The 26060-nt window shown below is 54.0% G+C and overlaps 1 protein-coding gene across 1 annotated transcript in view; it reads right to left on the bottom strand.

The window, feature by feature from the left end:
* Window positions 1-9472: 9472 nt before the first annotated feature.
* Window positions 9473-26060, bottom strand: part of LOC102685777 (ephrin-A3-like) — a 31042-nt gene continuing 14454 nt past the window's right edge. The window contains exons 2-5 of the mRNA XM_069185076.1: window positions 17358-17647; window positions 16447-16512; window positions 15529-15606; window positions 9473-14536 (exon numbers count right to left, since the gene is read on the bottom strand). Of these exons, the coding sequence (XP_069041177.1) occupies window positions 14418-14536; window positions 15529-15606; window positions 16447-16512; window positions 17358-17647 (553 nt within the window). The 3' untranslated portion in view covers window positions 9473-14417. The remainder of the gene's footprint in view (window positions 14537-15528; window positions 15607-16446; window positions 16513-17357; window positions 17648-26060) is intronic.

Genomic DNA, 26060 nt, shown 5'->3' with positions numbered 1-26060 from the left:
TGTCTGTACAGCTCTGATGAAGATGGAGCGTGTCTTGAGCATGTCTAGCATGTGCGGGACATGCGTGTCCTGGCGTGTGCGGGTGCAGGCTGCAGGTCCGCGATGTGTCCTTTGCGTGTTGCTCGGCTCTGTGTTTGTGTCACTTTCCCCCTTCGCTATTCTGGGAGAGGCTAATTATAGCTGCCTGTGTGGCAGGGCTGCAGTGGAGCTGGGCTGGTCTGTATTTAAGCGCTGCTGTGAGCCAGCTGTCCGCACAGACTCCGCTTTTCTGGGCCGCCAGCTTCCAGGCAGGAATACGGCATTCTCCGCCGGGAATGGGGATCGCGTTACAGCGCACGGCTGGCTGGAGAGAGGGAGGGAGTGGGAGGAAGAGAGAGAGGAAGAGAGAGGGATGGAGAGAGAGGGAGAGAAAGGGATGGACAAGAGGGACGAGAGAGGGAGGAAGAGACAGGGATGGAGAGAGAGAGGAAGAGAGGGGTGGGCAAGGAGGAAGAGAGAGGGAGGAAGAGACAGGGATGGAGAGAGAGGGGCAGAGAGGGATGGACAAGAGGGACGAGAGAGGGAGGAAGAGACAGGGATTGAGAGAGAGAGGAAGAGAGAGAGGAAGAGAGAGGGATGGAGAGAGAGGGAGAGAAAGGGATGGACAAGAGGGACGAGAGAGGGAGGAAGAGACAGGGATGGAGAGAGAGAGGAAGAGAGGGGTGGGCAAGGAGGAAGAGAGAGGGAGGAAGAGACAGGGATGGAGAGAGAGGGGCAGAGAGGGATGGACAAGAGGGACGAGAGAGGGAGGAAGAGACAGGGATTGAGAGAGAGAGGAAGAGAGAGAGGAAGAGAGAGGGATGGAGAGAGAGGGAGAGAAAGGGATGGACAAGAGGGACGAGAGAGGGAGGAAGAGACAGGGATGGAGAGAGAGGGGCAGAGAGTGTTGGACAAGAGGGAAGAGAGAGGGAGGAAGAGAGAGAGATGGAGAGAGAGAGGAAGAGAGGGATGGACAAGGAGGAAGAGAGAGGGAGGAAGAGACAGGGATTATGAGAGAGAGGAAGAGAGGGATGGAAAGGAGGAAGGGAGCTTGAGAGGGAGTGGGAGAGAGCCTGGTGAGAGGAGGAACAGGAGAGGAGGAGAAGGGCAGTCGAACAGACAGCAGATGTGGAAGGAAAGCAGAGAAAGAGGGAGAGAGAAAATTGGGAGGGTGGGACAAGGCCGGGGCAACTGGGATTAATTAGCTGGAGGGCTGGGTGTTAATTGGGGCCCCTCGTTACTGGCTCCTGTGTGTCTGAAATGACACATCTGGGCTGTATTAGTCCTAATCCCCTCTGCCTGGCCCACCCTGCCGCTGAGACACAGAGGCCAGCCTGTCCACCACCCCGGTCCCGGGCAGAGCGCTGTGCCACCGGGCCCCTGGCGGCGGGCCCCTGGGCAAGGTGCGTCAGGGAGGGGCCTGGCTGGGTACAAGGTCAGGGGCCGGGGTGTGTCTGTGTGTTAGAGTGTCAGATTGCGAGCCGCGTGCTGTGGCGTGCAGGTGTGTGTGTGTGTGTGTGGGGCAGGCAGTGCTTACGTGCACAAAGGCCTGTCAGGGTGTTATCAGGCAGCTCCAAGATGGACCAAAGTCCAGCAACAAGCCCTGGAGTCACAGGACAAAGAGTCAGTGTCTCAGTGGGGCCTGACGTCACCCCCTGCTGACAGCCTGCAGCCACACACTGAGACTGACTGACACACTGCACACTGCACACTGAGCACTGACTGACACACTGCACACTGCACACTGCACACTGACTGACACACTGCACACTGCACACTGCACACTGAGCACTGACTGACACACTGCACACTGAGACTGACTGACACACTGCACACTACACACTGCACACTGAGCACTGACTGACACACTGCACACTGCACACTGAGACTGACTGACACACTGCACACTGCACACTGCACACTGAGCACTGACTGACACACTGCACACTGAGACTGACTGACACACTGCACACTACACACTGCACACTGAGACTGACTGACACACTGCACACTGCACACTGACTGACACACTGCACACTGCACACTGAGCACTGACTGACACACTGCACACTGCACACTGCACACTGAGCACTGACTGACACACTGCACACTGACAGCCTGCAGCCACACACTGAGACTGACTGACACACTGCACACTGCACACTGAGCACTGACTGACACACTGCACACTGCACACTGAGCACTGACTGACACACTGCACACTGAGACTGACTGACACACTGCACACTGCACACTGCACACTGAGCACTGACTGACACACTGCACACTGAGACTGACTGACACACTGCACACTACACACTGAGACTGACTGACACACTGCACACTACACACTGCACACTGAGACTGACTGACACACTGCACACTACACACTGCACACTGAGCACTGACTGACACACTGCACACTGCACACTGAGACTGACTGACACACTGCACACTGCACACTGCACACTACACACTGACTGACACACTACAAACTGACAACCTGCAGCCACACACTGAGCACTGACTCATACACTACACACTCCACACTGAGCACTGACTGACACACTGACACGCTGCACACTGGGCACTGTCTGACACACTGACAAACTGCACACTGACAGACCACACACTGACAGACACACTGACACACGACACACTGCACACTGACAGACACACTGACCCTTTACGTGAGGATGTCATGACAACCCCCAGGACTCACTGTCCCCGCAGCCCCCCATCCGCGTGACTGTGGGTGTGTGCATTTGTGTGTGTGTGTGTATGTGCATGTTGGTGTGTATGTACATTTGTGTGCGTGTGTGTATGTGCATTAGTGTGCGTGTGCGTGTGTATGTGCATGTTGGTGTGTGTGTGTGCACAACACACAGGCGGGGAGCACAGTCGAGGGACAGCCCCCCCCTGCTGCACATGTGTGGAGCCCCAGATCATCAATCACTCGCACCCCCTCTGCTCTCTGGGGTTCAGGACAGCACAGCAGGAGCTGCACGCTGCGCTAACAAGTTTCGTGTGATTTCCCTGCGGTTTCCCTGTCTCCGGCTGGGGGAGGAGGGAGGTGTGAGAGTGTGTGAGCGCACGTGTGTGTGTGCGCCAGAACTTCCAGAGGCTACAGCCCAGGCTCCCGATGCGCTGCCGGCTGATCCACTCCAGGTTTTACACTGTTGCCAGACAGACTCCCAGTGCACAGCCTGCTCGAGTCCCGGCCACTACTCCACTCCGGGTTTTACACCAGCTGCAGGGCTCCTGATCTGATTGTACTGATGAAGCAGAAATGCAAATGTTTCCGCTATGATTTTAACTCCACACACTGTGTGCCTGAGCAGATTTATTTTGGAAGGAGGTTTATTTTGGGGTGTCAGGGTGTCTCTCTCTCCCTCTGTCAGTCTTCTTCTCTCTCTCTCTGCCCCTCTTACTTTTTCTCTCTTTCCCAGCCTGTCTCTCTTTCCCTCTGTCTGTCTCTCTCCCTCCTTCTCTCCCTCACTCTACTTCTGTCTCTCTGTCAACTTACTCTCCCTCTGTGTCTCTCTCTCTCTCCCTTTCTCCCTCACACTCTGTCTCTCTCCCCTCCTCCATCTCTGTCTCTCTCTCTCCCTCTGTCTCCTGTCTCTCTTTCTCCCTGTACCTGTCTCTCTCTCCCTTTCCCCCTCTCCCTCTCTCTCTCCTCCTCCATCTCTGTCTCTCTCTCCCTCTCCCTCTTTTTCTCTCCTCCTCCCTCTCTCCCTCTGCCCTCTCAGTTCAATTCAAGAGGCTTTATCAGCATGACCGATGGGGACAATCAGTGTTGCAAAGCAAATGAAAATAATGAAATTCACATGAAACAAAACAAAAATAAAAGTAAAATAAAATCTACAGACATTTACAACAAGGACATATCATAAACTATTTACATATACTGTAGACAGAAGACTGGAGACTCCCTCTGTCTCCCTCTCCTCCTCCATCTCTGTCTCTTTCTCCCTCTGTCTTTCTCCTCCTTCCTCTCTCCCTCTGTCTCTCTCCTCCTCCATCTCTGTCTCCCTCTCTCCCTGTACCTGTCTCTCTCTCTCCCTCTGTCTCCCTCTCCTCCTCCATCTCTGTCTCTCTCTCTCTCTCCCTGAACCTGTCTCTCTCTCTCCCTCTGTCTCTCTCCTCCTCCCTCTCTCCCTCTGTCTCCCTGTCTCTCTCCTCCTCCATCTCTGTCTCCCTCTCTCCCTGTACCTGTCTCTCTCTTTCTCCCTCTGTCTCCCTCTCTCTCTCTCTCCCTGAACCTGTCTCTCTCTCTCCCTCTGTCTCTCTCCTCCTCCGTCTCTCCCTCCGTCTCTCTTATCAGTGATGTGTTGACAGGCTCATCCATTACCGTGAACCCGAACATTCCGCGTCTCTGTCCGCACGCGACAGAACCGGTTTGTCTGCCGGGAGCATGCGCTGACGCACTCTCACGAGGAAGACGCCACAGCGTCCAGGGCCGGAGGGAGGGACATGTGACTCAGCAGCGAACCCCCAGCAGGAGCGAGAGGACCCCCCTCCTTAATAGTTAGCCCACCTGCACCCCAGAATCTGTCATCCAGGCCCTTCCTGGCTGATCTTGGGAAACTGCTTCCCCTATGGGGGCTGGGCAGCTCGTTCCACACCCCCACAGCTCTTTGCGTAAAGAAGCGCTACTTCCAGCTAAACAAGCAGAACCAGCCCCCTGACCTCCCCTTGTTTGTAACCGTCTTATGTTCTGATCTCCTTTTGAAGGATTTTTCTTTCTAATATTGGAATATTTTCCCCAAATACTCTGCCGGGATCAGCGAGTTTCTATTTCTGCGAGAGCGCTTTAATCCTGGGAAGTTGTGTAACAGCCTGGGCCAGCTGTGTCCAGATGTGCACAGATTACTGCCTGCCGGCGGCCCACTGACTTCCAATCTCGGCTCCGAAGCCTCTCTGCCGCGCCCCTCCCTCCCCATCCCAGAGCAAAAACAGGCCCGACCCCATCTGCTCGGATACAGGCGGAGATCGTCGGGATTTGGAGCTAAATATAGTGGGAGGGGAGCTCATTCTGCACCCGAAATAAACCGCAGCTCAACCCTCGTGCTAAAACCCGCTAAAAACAGGGCAGGGGCACCGTGCTGCTGCCGGGCCAGAAATAGCCCAGTTCTGTCGGCCCGGGACACTCCGGGACACTCAGGACTCGATCCTTAACATCCCCAGGAACAGGGGGGCTGGGCGGGGAGCAGGAAAGGATGAGAGAGGGGGAAGGAGAGTGACTACAGAGAGGCAGCAACAGACCTCACAATGTGAAATCTGGGTCCCCCTCACCCCCTCTTACCCCCCCCCAGGGAAGACATGGTCACCCCCAAGAAAGAGGACAGGGGTCTGTGTGTAGCTGTGTATCTGCTGTGTGTGTAACTGTATACCCGCTGTGTGCGTAACTGTGTATCTGTTGTGTGTTTATAACTGTGTACCTGCTGTGTGTGTAACTGTGTACCTGCTGTGTGTATCTCCTGTGTGTGTATCTGCTGTGTGCGTCTCTGTGTGTCTACAGCGTGTTTTCTGTAACTGCTGTGTGTGTATGCGTAACGTTTATGTGTGTGTATCTGTTGTATGTACGTGTTTGTCTGTCTGTTATGAGTCTGCAGTATGTATCTTCTGTGTGTTTATCTGCTGTGTCTGTGTGTTTGTGTTTCTGCTGTTTGCGTGTGTGTTTGTACTGCGTGATTCTGATAACCCTTAAAGTGCAGTGATTGTGTAATCCTGTGTGTGTGAACTCTGCCTGTCCGCGAGTAAACAGAGGCACACCCACTCGCTGGCGCCCTCTGGCTGGAGCAGCAGATGGTGCAGGTTTAGACAGTAGCCCAGTGACAGAGCAGCACTGGTTAAACCAGGGACTCTCACACACTCTTCAGAGGGAGTAGATCGTCATCTACTGCTCCACTCAGACCATTTTCACCCCAGTACTGACCAGGGCCTGTCTTGGGTAACTTGAGATCTGTCCAGATCAGGGTACAGGGTGTGGACACTGCAGTCTGTCCTGTTACTGCCCCCTTTCTGAGCCTCTGAGGTCTGTCCAGGTCAGGGTACAGGGTGTGATCAATGTACCCCATTCCTGTTACTTTTACCATTTTTACTTACCTTTAATACACTGTGCATTGAGATTATGCTTTTACCCTGATCTCACTGGGCTGTACTGCACTGTACTGTGCTTTTACCCTGATCTCACTGGGCTTTACTGCACTGTACTGTGCTTTTACCCTGATCTCACTGAGCTTTACTGTACTGTGCTTTTACCCTGATCTCACTGAGCTTTACTGCACTGTACTGTGCTTTTACCCTGATCTCACTGGGCTTTACTGCACTGTACTGTGCTTTTACCCTGATCTCACTGAGCTTTACTGCACTGTACTGTGCTTTTACCCTGATCTCACTGGGCTTTACTGCACTGTACTGTGCTTTTGCCCTGATCTCACTGGGCTTTACTGCACTGTACTGTGCTTTTACCCTGATCTCACTGGACTGTACTGTTCCTCTGATCTATCAAACACTCTCTCACACTCAGTGACTCTCTCTCCCTGACACCTGTGCAGTGGCGTGCCTGTGCCCGTCTCTCTGCCTCACTATCTGCTCATCTCTTCGTGTCTCGCAATCTGTCCATCTGGCTCGAGTTCCCCTGCGCAACAAGCGCTCAGACACAGATGAACAAACTGTTCAGGAAATTGATTTATTTAATTAACAGAAGAGTTTGTTAGCGAAGCGCACGGTCGAGGGGAGACCCTGGGAGTCAGAGTGGGCTCCTGGTCACCCGGGCATGACCCTGAAGCCCGACCCTGGCCCGTACCCGAGACCACCCTGCAGGCACGGTTTCACGCTGCCCTGCTGGGCTGCTGTGGGCAGTGGAGAGGCAGGCTGGTGTGCTGTAGACCTGTAGTCCGTCTGGAAGTGGGGAAACGGCTGATTACCGCGGTAGGCGCCTGCTCAACCCGCGCGCGCTGTCAGCCCAGCGAAGGTCCGCGCAGGCCTGACTGGTTCTACCTACCCTCCGCGTCATCGCGAAAAACCAAGCTGAACCCGGCCTGAGCCAGACGTGGTAGGTGAAAAACTGTCTGTCTTCACTCCTCTCTCTCCCCCATACCCCTCTCTCCTCCTCTCCCTCTCCTCAATACCCCTCTCTCTCCTCCTCTCCCTCCCCTCAATACCCCTCTCCCTCCCCTCAATACCCCTCTCTCTCCTCCTCTCCTTCTCCTCAATACCCCTCTCTCTTCCTCTCCCTCCCCCATACCCCTCTCTCCCCTCATACCCCTCTCTCCTCCTCTCCCTCCCCCATACCCCTCTCTCCTCCTCTCCCTCCCCCATACCCCTCTCTCCTCCTCTCCCTCCCCTCAATACCCCTCTCTCTCCTCCTCTCCCTCCCCTCATACCCCTCTCTCCTCCTCTCCCTCCCCTCATACCCCTCTCTCCTCCTCTCCCTCCCCTCAATACCCCTCTCTCTCCTCCTCTCCCTCTCTCTCCTGCTCCCTCTCTCTCCTCCTCTCCCTCTCTCTCCTGCTCCCTCTCTCCTCCTCTCCCTCTCTCTCCTGTCTCTGTGGGCTGATGAGACACAGCCAGGTGACTGTGGTTGCCCAGCCAGCGGTGGTGGCGGCGCGCCGGCGTGCTGAGTCAGGCAGGGCGAGAGCAGGCGCGCTCTTGGCACTGACGGCCTCCTCGCGCAGACAACAAACGGGCTCTCAGAGCGGCAGGAGACACCACCTCACTCAGGCTGCCCAGGGGCACGAGAACTGGCCCACACTGAGGCCCCTTCTGGGCTCCCAGTCTTCCAGACACTGAATCACCACTACAGACACTGTCTTCACATCCTCCTCATCGTCAGAGCTGGAGAGTCACTGTACAGACACTCAGTCCAGCTCCTCTGTATCTTCACATGAACACTCCTTCATCATCATCAGAGCTGGAGAGTCACTGTACAGACACTCAGTCCAGCTCCTCTGTATCTTCACATGAACACTCCTTCATCATCATCAGAGCTGGAGAGTCACTGTACATACACTCAGTCCAGCTCCTCTGTATCTTCACATGAACACTCCTTCATCATCATCAGAGCTGGAGAGTCACTGTACAGACACTCAGTCCAGCTCCTCTGTATCTTCACATGAACACTCCTTCATCATCATCAGAGCTGGAGAGGAACTGTACAGATAGTCAGTCCAGCTCCTCTGTATCTTCACATGAACACTCCTTCATCATCATCAGAGCTGTAGAGTCACTGTACAGACACTCAGTCCAGCTCCTCTGTATCTTCACATGAACACTCCTTCATCATCCTCAGAGCTGGAGAGGAACTGTACAGACACTCAGTCCAGCTCATCTGAATCTTCACATGAACACTCCATCATCATCATCAGAGCTGGAGAGTAAGTGTACAGACTCAGAGGAAGAGTGATGGTGGGCAGGAAGATGAGACAGGAGACTGCAGTGAGGAGAAGAGGAGACAGACAGGATTTAAGATGAGCAGGTAAATGGAGAGACTGGAGAGGAAACGGGAGCTGTGAGGAAGAGAGAGGTGCAGTGCGAGGAAGGAAAAAGAGTCTCATGCAGTTCCTCTCCACAGGGAGACTGCGAGAAGCAATTAATCACACTAACGAAGTTCTGTAACAAATGAGGCAGAGCTCAGAGACAGACAGGGGGAGGGGTCTGTTTCTCACTGTATATCTGCTGGTTCTAGTGATGATAAAGTCTATCTGTCTGTCTCTGTGCGCACTTGAGTCTCTGTATGGCTTTCAACCTGTGTACCCGTCTCTCTCCCTGTCCTTGTCTCTCTGTATACCTGTCTCTCTCTCCCTGTGTGTATACTTGTCCTTGTCTGTTTACCTGTCTCTCTTTCCGTGTTTATGTCTGTGTATCTGTGTACCTGTCTCTCTCTCCCTGTGCTCGTGTCTGTGTACCTGTCTCTCTCTCTCTCTGTGCTCGTGTCTCTGTACCTGTCTCTCTCTCTCCCTATGCTCATGTCAGTTTACCTGTCTCTCACCCTTTACTAACCTGACCGGGAGTGTCCTACGGATATGGACAGCTCCTGGGTAACTCCTCACAGCTGTCCGCTGACACATTCCCTATGCGGAAGACGTTCTGACACAAATGGAGCCGCTTCATCGCCCCCTGCTGTCCACTGTCAGAATCAATCCAATGATCCGCAGTGCTCAATTTTAACTCCTTTTAACCGTATAAACATTCTCTCTCTCTCTCTCTCTCTCTCTCCATATTTGCATTTGGACTTTGTAACAGAAATGTAGATGTTACCACCTGCTGAAACAAAAGGTCCAGTTGAGGGCAAGAGAGGACGGCAGATGGGGTGAAAGTTCAAAGGTCACAGGCGTGCAGAGCTGCTACCCCCTTCCTTCTGGTTTAGGGGCTTCATTTATCTCCCTTGCCCGCCCACCCCCCAAGTCCTCCGGTGGCAATCAACACCAGCACTCGGATGCAGGAATATTTCAAATTCAGTTTTTATTCTTCTCAGTGCTATGAAACAGCCCCGACCCCCCGCAGTCTTGCGCCCGGTCCTTCTGTGCCAGGCCTGGGCAGAGCGCGCTCTCTCGCTGGGGAGTAAACACACCGTCACCACCAGACTCCCTCGTAAATGCTTTGTTGATTTCAAGTCTATCGCACACTCACTCACACAGACACAAACCGATGGACACACATACACTCACACACACACAAACCGATGCGCACACACACACACACAGACACAAACCAATGCACACACATGCACTCACACACACTCAAACCGATGCACACACACACAGACACAAACCAATGCACACACATGCACTCACACACACACAAAACGGTGCGCTCACACACACACAGAGACACACAGACACAAACCAATGCACACACATGCACTCACACACACTTACACACACTCACACACACTCAAACCGATGCACACACACGCACTCACACACACATTCATGTACAGGCGCCCACACACACACAAACCGATGCACACACATACACTCACACAGACACAATCAGATTCACACACATTCATGTACAGATGCACACATGCACACAGATACAGACACACGACGCACACAGATGCATCACACATGCGCGCACCACACCCACACCTACCTTCTGGCTGGTGCCGCAGTTCAGCTCCGTTACACAACCGAACCCCTCATTATCTTAATCGCAGGATGAGCTGCTGGGCTGCGCTCGGCTCGGAGCCCTGTGGGCCTCTGCCTGTTAACTCTTGCCTTCCCAGGAGCAGTAAGAGCCCAACAGCCCTGCGGGGCTCTGGCCTCCAGGCGACCCCAGCCCCCGACCCCAGCTCTCTCTCGGAGCCCCGGAGCGGGAGGCCGGACATGATCTGAGTGCTCCCATGAGCCCCAGCTAGCGCCTGGAGCCCAACTCCTTTCGGGACACAAGCAGCCAAAAATGCCAACGCGCCCCCCCCGCCCCCCCAAAACATCACACAAACACATGGAGTCACCGTGCCTCTGGGCTCTACAGGACAGGCTGGACACTGCAGCGGTCAGCTCCTCTGCCCCCCCCCAAACACCCAGCACACGGAGCGCTGGGAAATCCCACGGCTCAGAGCTGGTTTCGTACATCTGGGTCCAAAGAGGTGTAGTGCCACACAGGCTGGGGCTCGGCTCAGGTGAGCCCAGCCTGCTCTCCGGGGTTACTGGCTCAGTTATGTTACACAGACAGATCCGGCCCGCCTGGAGCCAGGACAGGCCCAGGAAGAGGAGGTGTCTGGAGTAGGAAACACTCAGAGCACACACACTGTCACACACACATAGACACATGGAGCAGCACAGACCAAGACTCACGCGCACACACACACTGTCACACACGCACACACACATAGACACATGGAGCAGCATAGACCACAACTCGCGCGCACACACACACGTAAACACACGCACACACACGTAAACACACGGAGGAGCACAGACCGAGACTCGCGTGCGCACACACACACACACAGTCACACACACGCACACACACGTAGATACACGGAGGAGCACAGACCGAGACTCGCGCGCACGCACACACCCACAGTCACACACGTAGACACAGAGGAGCACAGACCGAGACTCACTCACACACACATACACACACGCGCGCGCCTTCAGTCTCCACAGTCTCCTCTCTCGTGTCTTCTGGAAGTGCAACGTTTGGAAGAGTGATTTTCCAGGCTCTGTGGTGGTCATTCCGAGCTCATCATCTCTTCTAGGGAAAGAAATCCCTCCCGGGATGAGGAACTGGCCAGCTCCGCTGCCTCACGGAAATCCCGGACACCCAAACAGCCCACAGATTCTCTCCCGCCAGGAGTATGTCCAGAAATGGCTGTGCAGTGAGTTGACACTGACCGGCAGACACTGACCAGTAACATGGACACATTCCTGGGAACAACAGCCTCAAGTGGACACACAGTTCCACACCGACCCGGACACACAGTGCAATCAGCCGTCACGCAGAGGCAGTGTAGCGCCTCCCGCTGTCCACTGTCTGCATAAACATCAGTCACACAGAGGCAGTGTAGCGCCTCCCGCTGTCCACTGTCTGCATAAACATCAGTCACACAGAGGCAGTGTAGCGCCTCCCGCTGTCCACTGTCTGCATAAACATCAGTCACACAGAGGCAGTGTAGCGCCTCCTGCTGTCCACTGTCTGCATAAACATCAGTCACACAGAGGCAGTGTAGCGCCTCCTGCTGTCCACTGTCTGCATAAACATCAGTCACACAGAGGCAGTGTAGCGCCTTCTGCTGTCCACTGTCTGCATAAACAGCCGTCACGCAGAGGCAGTGTAGCGCCTCCCGCTGTCCACTGTCTGCATAAACAGCCGTCACGCAGAGGCAGTGTAGCGCCTCCCGCTGTCCACTGTCTGCATAAACATCAGTCACACAGAGGCAGTGTAGCGCCTCCCGCTGTCCACTGTCTGCATTATCAGAAGTCACGCAGAGGCAGACAGCAGGGGGCGCTGCACGGCCTCCGCGACACTGTGACTGGGAACGTGCTCCCTGCAGACCCTGTCAATCCCAGATTCCCTCTCTGTCTGATGCCTAGTTTTCTGAGAGCGGCAGCTTGAAAAGGCTTCCTCAATGTACCTGCGGTCACAGGTGAAAGTACTGCCGTGATCAACACAACAGCACTCTGATTCTAGGAGAGAACACACTGTCTCCCCTCATGGGCTGGGCGCTGCTTGGCCCTGCAGGTCCTTGTGCAGAGTCCAGGTGAGTAACGTGCGCTCACTCAGAGCTGACACAGCAGTCTAATATTTCACCCGCAGTTCTACTGTCTGCGACTCCAACTCCAACAGCACTGTTACCTGGCCTCCTGAAATCACATTCAGAGCTGACCTCTCCTGTAATCCCACTGCCAGTCTGGGACAGGAGCCCCAGTCTCACTGTGATCTGTGTCTCTGTTACAGGTAGAGACACAGCCCTCATAGAGTCAGGATATTAATCTCACTGCCAGTCTGGGACAGACAGAGAGCTGTAAAGGAGTCCCAGTCTCACTGTGATCTGTGTCAGTGTTACAGGTAGAGACAGCCCTCATAGAGTCAGGATATTAATCTCCCTGCCAGTCTGGGACAGACAGAGAGCTGTAAAGGAGCCCCAGTCTCACTGTGATCTGTGTCTCTGTTACAGGTAGAGACACAGCCCTTATAGAGTCAGGATATTAATCTCCCTGCCAGTCTGGGACAGACAGAGAGCTGTAAAGGAGCCCCAGTCTCACTGTGATCTGTGTCAGTGTTACAGGTAGAGACACAGCCCTTATAGAGTCAGGATATTAATCTCACTGCCAGTCTGGGACAGACAGAGAGCTGTAAAGGAGCCCCAGTCTCACTGTGATCTGTGTCAGTGTTACAGGTAGAGACACAGCCCTTATAGAGTCAGGATATTAATCTCACTGCCAGTCTGGGACAGACAGAGAGCTGTAAAGGAGTCCCAGTCTCACTGTGATCTGTGTCAGTGTTACAGGTAGAGACACAGCCCTTATAGAGTCAGGATATTAATCTCACTGCCAGTTTCTCAGACTCCTTGGGTCTCTCAGTTCAGCTGGGTCTTGGGCCTCCCTACCAGTGTGCATTACGGCCGACTGCCAGGTGCCATCCCAATTCTTACTCACACGTGCAAAACTGGCACGTTTGAAACTCAAGTTTGGCATAATTGCTTGTTTAAATATCTTCAGATGCGAAGTCTGTCCGAAACCCGAGCAGGTCCATGCTGCAGGGTGCCAGGGAGAGGGACGACACGCACGGCTCTCCGCGTTGCTCGTCTCCAGGAGTGTTCTGAAGTGCTGCCTGCGCTTCGAAAAACCTTGCAGTTAAGGAATTCTTTATCCGTGTCTCAGAAATTCCCAGAATTCCTTCTGCAGCCACCAGTCTCGTTTCTGGTTAGTTGTTCGTGAGAGCAGAGCAAGTGAGTGTGTGAGAGTGTGTCAGAGCTAGTGTGTGAGAGTATTAGTGCATCAGAGTGTGTGTGCGCGTTAGTGCTAGAGTGTGTGAGAGTATTAGTGCATCAGAGCGTGTGTGCGCGAGTCAGAGCTAGAGTGTGTGAGAGTATTAGTGCATCAGAGTGTGTGTGCGCGTTAGTGCTACAGTGTGTGAGTATTAGTGCATCAGAGTGTGTGTGCGCGTGTCAGAGCTACAGTGTGTGAGTATTAGTGCATCAGAGTGTGTGTGCGCGTGTCAGAGCTACAGTGTGTGAGTATTAGTGCATCAGAGTGTGTGTGCGCGTGTCAGAGCTACAGTGTGTGAGAGTATTAGTGCATCAGAGTGTGGGTGCGCGTGTCAGAGCTACAGTGTGTGAGTATTAGTGCATCAGAGTGTGTGTGCGCGTGTCAGAGCTACAGTGTGTGAGTATTAGTGCATCAGAGTGTGTGTGCGCGTGTCAGAGCTACAGTGTGTGAGTATTAGTGCATCAGAGTGTGTGTGCGCGTGTCAGAGCTACAGTGTGTGAGAGTATTAGTGCATCAGAGTGTGTGTGTGCGTGTCAGAGCTACAGTGTGTGAGAGTATTAGTGCATCAGAGTGTGTGTGTGCGTGTCAGAGCTACAGTGTGTGAGAGTATTAGTGCATCAGAGTGTGTGTGTGCGCGTATCAATGTACAGTGTGTGAGAGTATTAGTGCATCAGAGTGTGTGTGTGCGTGTCAGAGCTACAGTGTGTGAGAGTATTAGTGCATCAGAGTGTGTGTGCGCGTGTGTCAGAGCTACAGTGTATGAGTGTCAGTGCAAGTGTGTGTGAGAGCATTAGTGCATCAGTGCAAGCGAGTGTGTCCACTGTCCATGCTCAGCTCTGCACGTCCGCACAGTGTGGCTGCCCTGGGCGTGGCGAGCGCAGGTTCGAGCTCATGACAGCCAGAGGGGGAGGCGGGGCAATGGGAGGGGGGGCGTGCCTTTGCCCTGCGTTGCTAGGAGACAGAAAGGGAGAAGAGGAAGAGTGTTGCCACGGTGATGCAGAGGTACTCCCGTGTAGGGCTGTTCCCAGAGACGCTCTTCTCCAGTTTGGGAATCTCGGGATGAAACTGGTCTGGGAGAGAGGGAAAGGTGAATTCAGTGTATAATGCATCGGCATAGCTTGGAATTTTAATTTTGTTTCCTATTTATAACTGGGAATCTCCATGCAGTATAGTTTATGAGTTTAGGAAGGTTACACTCGCCTATGTACATAAGTCTCATTCCCTGGCTCAGGGATACAGTGTGACCCGGTTAAGACTGGACCAGTGATCTCTGGACTGTAGGGTTAGTGTGACCCAGACTGGACCAGTGATCTCTGGACTGTGGGGTTACAGTGTGACCCAGACTGGACCAGTGATCTCTGGACTGTAGGGTTACAGTGTGACCCAGACTGGACCAGTGATCTCTGGACTGTAGGGTTACAGTGTGACCCAGACTGGACCAGTGATCTCTGGACTGTAGGGTTACAGTGTGACCCAGACTGGACCAGTGATCTCTGGACTGTAGGGTTACAGTGTGACCCGGCCCAGACTGGACCAGTGATCTCTGGACTGTAGGGTTACACTGTGACCCAGACTGGACCAGTGATCTCTGGACTGTAGGGTTACAGTGTGACCCAGACTGGACCAGTGATCTCTGGACTGTAGGGTTACAGTGTGACCCAGACTGGACCAGTGATCTCTGGACTGTAGGGTTACAGTGTGACCTGGACCAGACTGGAGTAGCTCAAGCTCAGGCAGTGAAAACTGCAGGGGGAGGCAGCACTCTCTACCAGTGGCATGCGTACAATCTCATGGCAGCACAGAATGACAGGAATGCACAGGGAGGTAAATACCAGACGTGACTGGTGTTACAGGAACACCTCATGGAGAAGGAATGCTGCTGTCTTATCAGCAGAGCAGTTCCTCCGGACTCACAGGAAAACATTCTTCACATAGTGCTGCTGACTTCCTGTACGGGCACCTGAGCACTGTCCTACACTCCACTGCCCCCTGAACACCCTTCTCTCACTCCCAGAGCACACAGAGGGTGAGAGGGGGTGAGAGTGTGCCAGCGCAGTCTCACCAAGGTCCTCGATCTCCAGGTCGGGTCTCAAGGTGAAGTCCAGCTGCGTCGGGGGAGGCTTCTCATCCAGCTGAGAGGCTGCAGAGGGAGAGGGACAGAGTGAGCAGGAGAGTGAGGGCGTTCAAGTGACAGAGGGAGAGAGGAGGGGAGAGTGAGAGAGGGAGAGGGACAGAGTGAGCAGGAGAGTGAGGGCGTTCAAGTGACAGAGGGAGAGAGGAGGGGAGAGTGAGAGAGGGAGAGGGACAGAGTGAGCAGGAGAGTGAGGGCGTTCAAGTGACAGAGGGAGAGAGGAGGGGAGAGTGAGAGAGGGAGAGGGACAGAGTGAGCAGGAGAGTGAGGGCGTTCAAGTGACAGAGGGAGAGAGGAGGGGAGAGTGAGAGAGGGGAGTGAGAGAGGGACAGAGGGAGAGGCCAGGAGGGGAGAGTGAGAAAGTGACAGAGGGAGAGGCCAGGAGGGGAGAGTGAGAGAGAGGAGTGAGAGAGGGACAGAGGGAGAGAGGAGGGAAGAGTGAGAGAGGGACAGAGGGAGAGGCCAGGAGGGGAGAGTGAGAAAGTGACAGAGGGAGAGGCCAGGAGGGGAGAGTGAGAAAGTGACAGAGGGAGAGGCCAGGAGGGGAGAGTGAGAGAGAGGAGTGAGAGAGGGACAGAGGGAGAGAGGAGGGAAGAGTGAGAGAGGGACAGAGGGAGAGGCCAGGAGGGGAGATTGAGAGAGAGGAGTGAGAGAGGGACAGAGGGAGAGAGGAGGGAAGAGTGAGAGAGGGACAGAGGGAGAGGCCAGGAGGGGAGATTGAGAGAGAGGAGTGAGAGAGGGACAGAGGGAGAGTGACAGAGGGAGAGAGGAGGGGTGAGTGAGAGAGGGGAGTGAGAGAGGAGGGGAGAGTGGGAGAGTGACAGAGGGAGAGGCCAGAGACAGACTCACTGGTGGAGCAGCAGACGTACACCTTCATCCTCAGGCAGGTGCGGCCATGGTGGTGCGTGGGCGTCGCTGGAACAACACACAACACATCACTGCTCACGCCAATTACACGCCAACTGCATGTCCACACCCAGTTAACTCCACTGCCAGATGTGCCGCTGACATCACACGCACACACGTGCTGCAGCAATACCTGGTCCAAGGGAACCCCAAACCTGCTGCGTCTCTTCCCAGCTCCTCCCTTAATTGAGCCCTTAATGAACCTAACGAGCTGCTTCACAGGCCCTGATACAGGCCATTCTCCTTTCAGAAGGTGGGAGACCTGGGGTTAAAGGCACCTCCAGCATGTTCAGGGAGAGTGTTCAGGTGAATTGATTAAGGGCTCAGGGGAGTAATTGCAGGTGAGGTGTAGGAGTATATCAGTGTGTTATACTCACAGGTGTAGGGGTGTAGCGGTGTGTTACACTCACAGGTGTAGGAGTATATCAGTGTGTTACACTCAAAGGTGTAGGGGTGTAGCAGTGTGTTACACTCACAGGTGTAGGAGTGTAGCAGTGTGTTACACTCAAAGGTGTAGGGGTGTAGCGGTGTGTTACACTCACAGGTGTAGGGGTGTAGCAGTGTGTTATACTCAGTGGTGTAGGAGTATATCAGTGTGTTACACTCACAGGTGTAGGGGTGTAGCAGTGTGTTACACTCACAGGTGTAGGAGTGTAGCAGTGTGTTATACTCAGTGGTGTAGGAGTATATCAGTGTGTTATACTCACAGGTGTAGGAGTGTAGCAGTGTGTTATACCCACAGGAGTAGGGGTGTAGCAGTGTGTTATACCCACAGGAGTAGGGGTGTGTTATACCCACAGGAGTAGGGGTGTGTTATACCCACAGGAGTAGGGGTGCAGCAGTGCTATACTCACAGATGTAGTAGTACTCGTGTCCCACGTGGAACTCGTACCCCAGCGAGAAGGCGCTGTAGCGCTGGAACTTCTCGGAGAACTTGATGGGCGCGTGGGGCGCGTGGGGCCGGTTGCACTCCCAGCGCTTGAAGCCCAGCGCAGGGTCGCAGGTGCGGTAGCCCTCCCGGCTCACCATGTACAGCACGTACTGCTCCGCGTGCCGCTCCGGGGACGAGCCGTTGTAGTGCGGGCAGTAGATGTCCAGGTAGTCGTTCACGTTCACCTGCACGGTGTAGCCCTCCCGTCGCAGGCTGGGGAGAGACGGGGGGGGGCAGGTTAGTCCTGCTGCAGAAGAGCTCCACGCAGCACAGCAGCAGGGCAACCGCAGTATCCCACAATGGCCAGCAGGTGGCAGTGCTGTCAAAGCAACCTGCTTTAGTGAGAGGGGAAATGTCCCACTTACTTTTACAGGATCTCTATTAGTCTGTTTACAGCAGTGTCTCCAGTCCAGTCAGGGGTGTGTCAGTGTGTGAATTCAGGGGCAGTGTGAGAGGAGAGGGACAGCAGTGTCTCCAGTCCAGTCAGGGGTGTGTCAGTGTGTGAATTCAGGGGCAGTGTGAGAGGAGAGGGACAGCAGTGTCTCCAGTCCACTCAGGGGGGTGTCAGTGTGTGAATTCAGGGGCAGTGTGAGAGGAGAGGGACAGCAGTGTCTCCAGTCCAGTCAGGGGTGTGTCAGTGTGTGAATTCAGGGGAGTGTGAGAGGAGAGGGACAGCAGTGTCTCCAGTCCAGTCAGGGGGGTGTCAGTGTGTGAATTCAGGGGAGTGTGAGAGGAGAGGGACAGCAGTGTCTACAGCACAGTCAGGTGTGTGAGCAGATGTTCAGCTCAGTGATGTCTGTGTAGTACAATGATCTCTAATGGGTGTCTGGCATGTCTTTAGCTCAACACTGTCTCCTGTATTATTCATATCCCATCGCTTCTCTCCTGCCTCTTGCCTCGCTCTGCTTCTCCGCAGCTACAGTCTTTTCATCCTCTCCTTGTCCTTCTCTCCTTCATTCCCCGTCTCTCCCCATCCCCCTCTCCGTCTCATTTCCCCGGCCCCCCCTCGTTCTTTATTCCTCCCTCCCTCGCTCCTGCTCTTTCTTTCTCTGACGCGCTCTTCACTTCTCTCCCTCCTCTCTCACTTCATCTCTCTCTCTCTGGCAGTCTCTCAATTCTAGGCCATGTCTCTGGAGACTGTATTTATTCAATTATTAAATGAACATAGAGGCTGCAGCTACAGCACCGCTCTCTCTCTCTCGTTAACTCCCTCACTCTTCTTCCTGCTGAGAATCCCTTTTGTTAAAATGTACACCTCCAACCAGGAAACAGGCTCAGCCCTCTGATCCACCCCAGGTGTTACAGTGCTGTCAGTCAGACTCCCAGTGCACAGCAGTCTGATCCACAATGCTGTCAGTCAGACTCCCAGTGCACAGCAGTCTGATCCACTCCAGGTTTTACAGTGCTGTCAGTCAGACTCCCAGTGCACAGCAGTCTGACCCACTCCAGGTCTTACAATGCTGTCAGTCAGACTCCCAGTGCACAGCAGTCTGATCCACAATGCTGTCAGTCAGACTCCCAGTGCACAGCAGTCTGATCCACTCCAGGTTTTACAGTGCTGTCAGTCAGACTCCCAGTGCACAGCAGTCTGATCCAATTCAGAGATTAAGCACCAAAGGGAGGACTGGTGCAGCTCTCACTGACAGCACACACACACTGCAGGAGCCCTGGACAGACACAGGGGGCGCTGTTCTCCTCCTCTGACACCCACACTGTCAGGACAACAGCTCCTCTTCCCCTGTGACCTGACCCAGACTGGACCAGCGATCTCTGGACTGTAGGGTTACAGTGTGACCCAGACTGGACCGGCGATCTCTGGACTGTAGGATTACAGTGTGACCCAGCCCAGACTGGGCCAGCGATCTCTGGACTGTAGGGTTACAGTGTGACCCAGCCCAGACTGGACCAGCGATCTCTGGACTGTAGGGTTACAGTGTGACCCAGCCCAGACTGGACCAGTGATCTCTGGACTGTAGGGTTACAGTGTGACCCAGACTGGACCAGCGATCTCTGGACTGTAGGGTTACAGTGTGACCCAGACTGGACCAGTGATTTCTGGACTGTAGGGTTGCAGTGTGACCCAGACTGGACCAGTGATCACTGGACTGTAGGGTTGCAGTGTGACCCGGCCCAGACTGGACCAGTGATCTCTGGACTGTAGGGTTACAGTGTGACCCGGCCCAGATTCCCAGCAGGAGGCTCAGATACTGGGGTTCGGGGGTCTCCCAGCACAAGGCTCGGATACTGGGGTTCAGGCTCAGATACTGGGGTTTGGGGTTCTCCCAGTAGGAGGCTCGGATACCGGCCCAGACTGGACCAGTGATCTCTGGACTGTAGGGTTACAGTGTGACCCGGCCCAGACTGGACCAGTGATCTCTGGACTGTAGGGTTACAGTGTGACCCGGCCCAGATTCCCAGCAGGAGGCTCAGATACTGGGGTTCGGGGGTCTCCCAGCACAAGGCTCGGATACTGGGGTTCAGGCTCAGATACTGGGGTTTGGGGTTCTCCCAGTAGGAGGCTCGGATACCGGCCCAGACTGGACCAGTGATCTCTGGACTGTAGGGTTACAGTGTGACCCGGCCCAGACTGGACCAGTGATCTCTGGACTGTAGGGTTGCAGTGTGACCCAGACTGGACCAGCGATCTCTGGACTGTAGGGTTACAGTGTGACCCAGACTGGACCAGCGATCTCTGGACTGTAGGGTTACAGTGTGACCCAGACTGGACCAGTGATTTCTGGACTGTAGGGTTGCAGTGTGACCCAGACTGGACCAGTGATCTCTGGACTGTAGGGTTACAGTGTGACCCAGACTGGACCAGTGATCTCTGGACTGTAGGGTTACAGTGTGACCCGGCCCAGACTGGACCAGTGATCTCTGGACTGTAGGGTTACAGTGTGACCCAGACTGGACCAGTGATCTCTGGACTGTAGGGTTACAGTGTGACCCGGCCCAGATTCCCAGCAGGAGGCTCAGATACTGGGGTTCAGGGCTCTCCCAGCAGGAGGCTCGGATACTGAGGTTCAGGCTCAGATACTGGGGTTCGGGGCACTCCCAGCAGGATGCTCGGATACTGGGGTTCGGGGCTCTCCCAGCAGGAGGCTCAATGGGAGCACATTCCAGGCAGGTATTCGGGCCAGTGCAGCTGCTGCCTCTAATTCATCCAGGCGGGAAGGAATCGGATTTTACACGGCACTCGCTTGTAATCAGGGATCAAGGTCAGACGGAATCGGATTAGCACGATTCCCAGGACTCATCTCCGTGCATTTGCAGGCGTATTCAAATAAGCGCAGAAGCTCGAGTGCCACACAGCGCCATTGAAAACCAGAGAAGATCCGTGTTACACACGAGCTAGCAAGAGTAATTCACAAACATCAGAGGTGCTGACAGGAGCTTTCATACCAAAAATTACACAGCCTCTCCCCTGCGAAGACGAGTTCTGTTCATTCAAAACTCACACTATTTCAAAAGTCACATCTGTGGGACTGACTGATGTTCGAGCTGTGTTTAAACTGGTATTAGCATATACTTTCTGACTGAGCAGATCAAAATAGTTCTGCTTGTGGGAGGAGAGGGACAGCAGTGTCTCCAGTCCAGTCAGGGGTGTGTCAGTGTGTGAATTCAGGGGCAGTGTGAGAGGAGAGGGACAGCAGTGTCTCCAGTCCAGTCAGGGGTGTGTCAGTGTGTGAATTCAGGGGCAGTGTGAGAGGAGAGGGACAGCAGTGTCTCCAGTCCAGTCAGGGGTGTGTCAGTGTGAGAGGAGAGGGACAGCAGTGTCTCCAGTCCAGTCAGGGGTGTGTCAGTGTGTGAATTCAGGGGCAGTGTGAGAGGAGAGGGACAGCAGTGTCTCCAGTCCAGTCAGGGGGGTGTCAGTGTGTGAATTCAGGGGCAGTGTGAGAGGAGAGGGACAGCAGTGTCTCCAGTCCAGTCAGGGGTGTGTCAGTGTGTGAATTCAGGGGCAGTGTGAGAGGAGAGGGACAGCAGTGTCTCCAGTCCAGTCAGGGGGGTGTCAGTGTGTGAATTCAGGGACAGTGTGAGAGGAGAGGGACAGCAGTGTCTCCAGTCCAGTCAGGGGGGTGTCAGTGTGAGAGGAGAGGGACAGCAGTGTCTCCAGTCCAGTCAGGGGTGTGTCAGTGTGTGAATTCAGGGGCAGTGTGAGAGGAGAGGGACAGCAGTGTCTCCAGTCCAGTCAGGGGGGTGTCAGTGTGTGAATTCAGGGGCAGTGTGAGAAGAGAGGGACAGCAGTGTCTCCAGTCCAGTCAGGGGTGTGTCGGTGTGTGAATTCAGGGGCAGTGTGAGAGGAGAGGGACAGCAGTGTCTCCAGTCCAGTCAGGGGGGTGTCAGTGTGTGAATTCAGGGGCAGTGTGAGAGGAGAGGGACAGCAGTGTCTCCAGTCCAGTCAGGGGGGTGTCAGTGTGAGAGGAGAGGGGCAGCAGTGTCAGTGTGTGAGTTCAGAGCTGGGAGAGCAGTAGAGGCAGATCGGTGTGTTAACAAGCTTGTGATCTCGACTGCTGGATTCCTCCCCCAGTCCTCTCCCCCTCTCTCCCTGTCTTCTCCTGCTCGGAGCGCAGATGAAAGGATCCCGGAGCGACGTGGGAGCGCGCGCGCGGCAGCGGCAGCCGGCGGGGCAGGCCTATTTTTAAATGGAGAGGGGGAGAGAATCGGAGGAGAGCAGGAAGGGGGAGCGGGAGACAGGAAGTCAAAGGGAGAAGCCGGGAGAGAGAGGGGGGACGGGCCGAGATAGTTTTTAAAGCGGAGAGAGGGATGAGGAGGGAGGAAGGAGAAGAGACGGAGTGGTTAATGTACAGGGAGCGAAAGAGAGGAGGAGGAGAGAGAGAGAGAGAGCGGCTCTATTTTTAAACCCAGTCAAGGGAGAGAGAGAGAGAGAGAGAGAGAGAGAGGGGAGCACAGAAAGAGAAAAGGAGGGAGGGAGAGAGAGAGAGAGAGAGATCGCGTTTGCCGTGTGTCTCCAGGGATGAACGGAAGTGGAAAACAAATGAAGAGATGGGCTGCTCTCTCCCTCCCTCTCTCTCTCTTCCTTTTTGTCTCATCACCAGTTCCCTTTAAGTGATGGAGCTGAGCTAGTTAGTGAGGCCAGCAGGCACTGGGGGGGGGGGGGGGCAGGGCGGGCAGAGAGGGGGGGGTTTGCGAGTGTGAATGTGCGAGGCGGGGGCGCAGTACCCACAACGGCCACAAGACGGCGCCCCACAGACACACCGCAGCGAGCTTCACCGACCGGATTCCTGCAGCGAGCTCTTGCAGAACACCTCATTCCCATGTGGAGCAGCACAGTTTAACGCGCTCTTCTTGGAAATCGCAACGTTCTCCTTGGAAAGCGACTGCTAAATTCTACCCCACTGAGCAGCTTCTCCAGGTGGAATTAAATACCGTCGTGCTGGAGTGGCTCCAGTGCTCTGTGTGCTGACGGCCAACACTGTTCCAGGAGTATTTTGTAATTTCCGCGGAACTGCTCTCAGCGGTATGACGGTAATAGAACAATCAGGAGCTGGACCTGCAAGTGTTGCACCGGGGAAGGACTTTAGGGGTGCACATGTCTCTGCGGCACCCAAGAGACAGACACTCCCACCTCCCCGGCATCTCCAACACCCGTCCACATCTCCACCCGGCAAGCTTCTGCATCAGGCCCTGCACACCGAGGAAAGGACCCCTTGGTCTATTCTTGGACGTGGCGCTGCACCAGTGTGCTTTGGCCTCATCCGCTTTGTGCTTGGCGTTGTGCTGGGAAAAGCTCCTGAGCATGCAAGCAGGTAGTGCAAGTGTCCGATCCTTCCACGCCCAGGGACCCCGTGAAATTGGGGTACCCTGAAGCAGGAAGGAAAGGAGGAGGACCTGCATAGCTCCTTGACGTGGATTTCCCATCTCCCGCACTCTTCCTCCCCTCCTGCCTCTTTCTCCCTCTGTCCTCCTCCTCGCTTGCTCTCCCACCTCTCCCCCTCCGCGCTCTTAAGAGAGAGACAGCTGATGAATAATTGATAGATTATTAAACTCGGCTACATCACAGAGCCCTGGGGCAACACTGTCTGAATCAGACCCTCACTGACAAACACACGCTGACACAGGAGGACCTGAACACTCTCACTCTCACTCTCACACACACACATTAACACTCCTTCATCATCATCAGAGCTGGAGAGTAACACTCTGGAGAGACACTCAGTCCAGCTCCTCTGTATCTCCTCTGTATCTTCACATGAACACTCCTTCATCATCATCAGAGCTGGAGAGTCACTGTAGAGACACTCAGTCCAGCTCCTCTGTATCTTCACATGAACACTCCATCATCATCAGAGCTGGAGAGTCACTGTACAGACACTCAGTGCAGCTCCTCTGTATCTTCACATGAACACTCCTTCATCATCATCAGAGCTGGAGAGTCACTGTAGAGACACTCAGTCCAGCTCCTCTGTATCTTCACATGAACACTCCTTCATCATCATCAGAGCTGGAGAGTAACTGCACAGACACTCAGTCCAGCTCCTCTGTATCTTCACATGAACACTCCTTCATCGTCATCAGAGCTGGAGAGTCACTGTACAGACACTCAGTCCAGCTCCTCTGTATCTTCACATGAACACTCCTTCATCATCATCAGAGCTGGAGAGTCACTGTACAGACACTCAGTCCAGCTCCTCTGTATCTTCACATGAACACTCCTTCATCATCATCAGAGCTGTAGAGTCACTGTACAGACACTCAGTCCAGCTCCTCTGTATCTTCACATGAACACTCCTTCATCATCATCAGAGCTGGAGAGTAACTGTACAGACACTCAGTCCAGCTCCTCTGTATCTTCACATGAACACTCCTTCATCATTGTATTATCTCAGATCTAGCCCTGCCCCCCCTGTCTGAAACACTGGCTGCTGTTGGAGCTGTACACACCACAGCAGTGTGGACACTCTCTCACCCTTTATTTATTCTTTCCGTCATTCACTACTTCTGTTGAGAATTCACTGAATGGAAAATCTACTGTCAGCATAGTGCACAATGCATGGGCGCCACAATAGGAACAGATAGTTAAGCCTCAACACACATTAGAATTCACCGCACTGCCTCAGTGTTACAGTACTGTAGTCCAGTATTGTTACAGTACAGTGTAGTGCACAGTATCACACTAGAAATCACCGCACTGCCTCAGTGTTACAGTACTGTAGTCCAGTATTGTTACAGTACAGTGTAGTGCACAGTATCACACTAGAATTCACCGCACTGCCTCAGTGTTACAGTACTGTAGTCCAGTATTGTTACAGTACAGTGTAGTGCACAGTATCACACTAGAATTCACCGCACTGCCTCAGTGTTACAGTACTGCAGTCCAGTATTGTTACAGTACAGTGTAGTGCACAGTATCACACTAGAAATCACCGCACTGCCTCAGTGTTACAGTACTGTAGTCCAGTATTGTTACAGTACAGTTTAGTGCACAGTATCACACTAGAAATCACCGCACTGCCTCAGTGTTACAGTAATATAGTCCAGGACAGTGCAGTACTGTATAGTGCAGTGCGGTATGAATCAGTATAGAAATGTACAGTATAATACATTGCAGTGTTTGAGTCAGTACAGCACAGTGCGGTATAGTACAGATAGTACAGTGCAGTTTGAGTCAGTACAGTACAGCACAGTACAGTACAGTTTGAGTCTGTACAGGACAGTACAGTATAGCACAGTGCAGTATAGTACAGTGCAGTTTGAGTCAGTAAAGCACAGTACAGTACAGTACAGTGCAGTTTGAATCAGTACAGTACAGCTTGAGTCTGTACAGCACAGTACAGTATAGTACAGTGCAGTTTGAGTCAGTACAGCACAGTACAGTATAGCACAGTGCAGTATAGTACAGTGCAGTTTGAGTCAGTTAAGCACGGTACAGTACAGTGCAGTTTGAGTCAGTACAGCACAGTACAGTATAGTACAGTGCAGTATCTCTCGGCATGGCACAGCACTGCGCAGACACCGCGTGGCACAGTGAATGAGTGCCCTTTAGGAGGTCAGCCTAAGCTCACGAGCTAAATCTGACATTTTTAATTGCTCTGTTCTGTCAAGACTGATTACCTCTGGCTCTCTCCGAGCGAGCAGATGCCCGTCCCAGCCCCTGAGTGACAGCTGTTGCTGCCCGTCTGTGCGCGCTCAGCGCGGTGTGCCACGTTGGCACAGCAACGGGCCGCGCAGGGAGAGGAGGCCAGAGACTGGGGGAGAGAGATAAGGAGGGAGGGAAGGAAGGAGAGACAGAAAGAGAAACGGGGAGCGAAAGAGAGAGGCACAGAGGGACACGGAGATAAGGGGAGATCTTAAGGCGCAGGAGGAGCGAGGGGGGACTGCGGGAGACAGGGAGTGAGCAAGAAGGTGATGGAAGGAATGGGAAGAGGAAGAGATCCGAAGGGCTGGTGAAAAAGTGTAACCCAGCCCAGTGCCCTGTACTCTCAGACCAGGATTAACTGACGTGCAGAGACAAACTCCTAACACTGTGCAGGGCTGAATGAGGCCAATACCCATTACTAATCAATATACAGCAGAGAGCAATCAAGTACTGGGCACTCCTGAGAAACACTGACCAGAGCTCCTTCCAGCACAAGGCCCTGCTGAGCCCAGAGAAGAGCCCCTCAGC

Source organism: Lepisosteus oculatus, chromosome 27, assembly GCF_040954835.1.
Source record: "Lepisosteus oculatus isolate fLepOcu1 chromosome 27, fLepOcu1.hap2, whole genome shotgun sequence".
Lineage (NCBI taxonomy): Eukaryota > Metazoa > Chordata > Actinopteri > Semionotiformes > Lepisosteidae > Lepisosteus > Lepisosteus oculatus.
The sequence above is the reverse complement of the archived record's forward strand: the minus strand, read 5'-3'. Positions and strand labels throughout refer to the sequence as shown.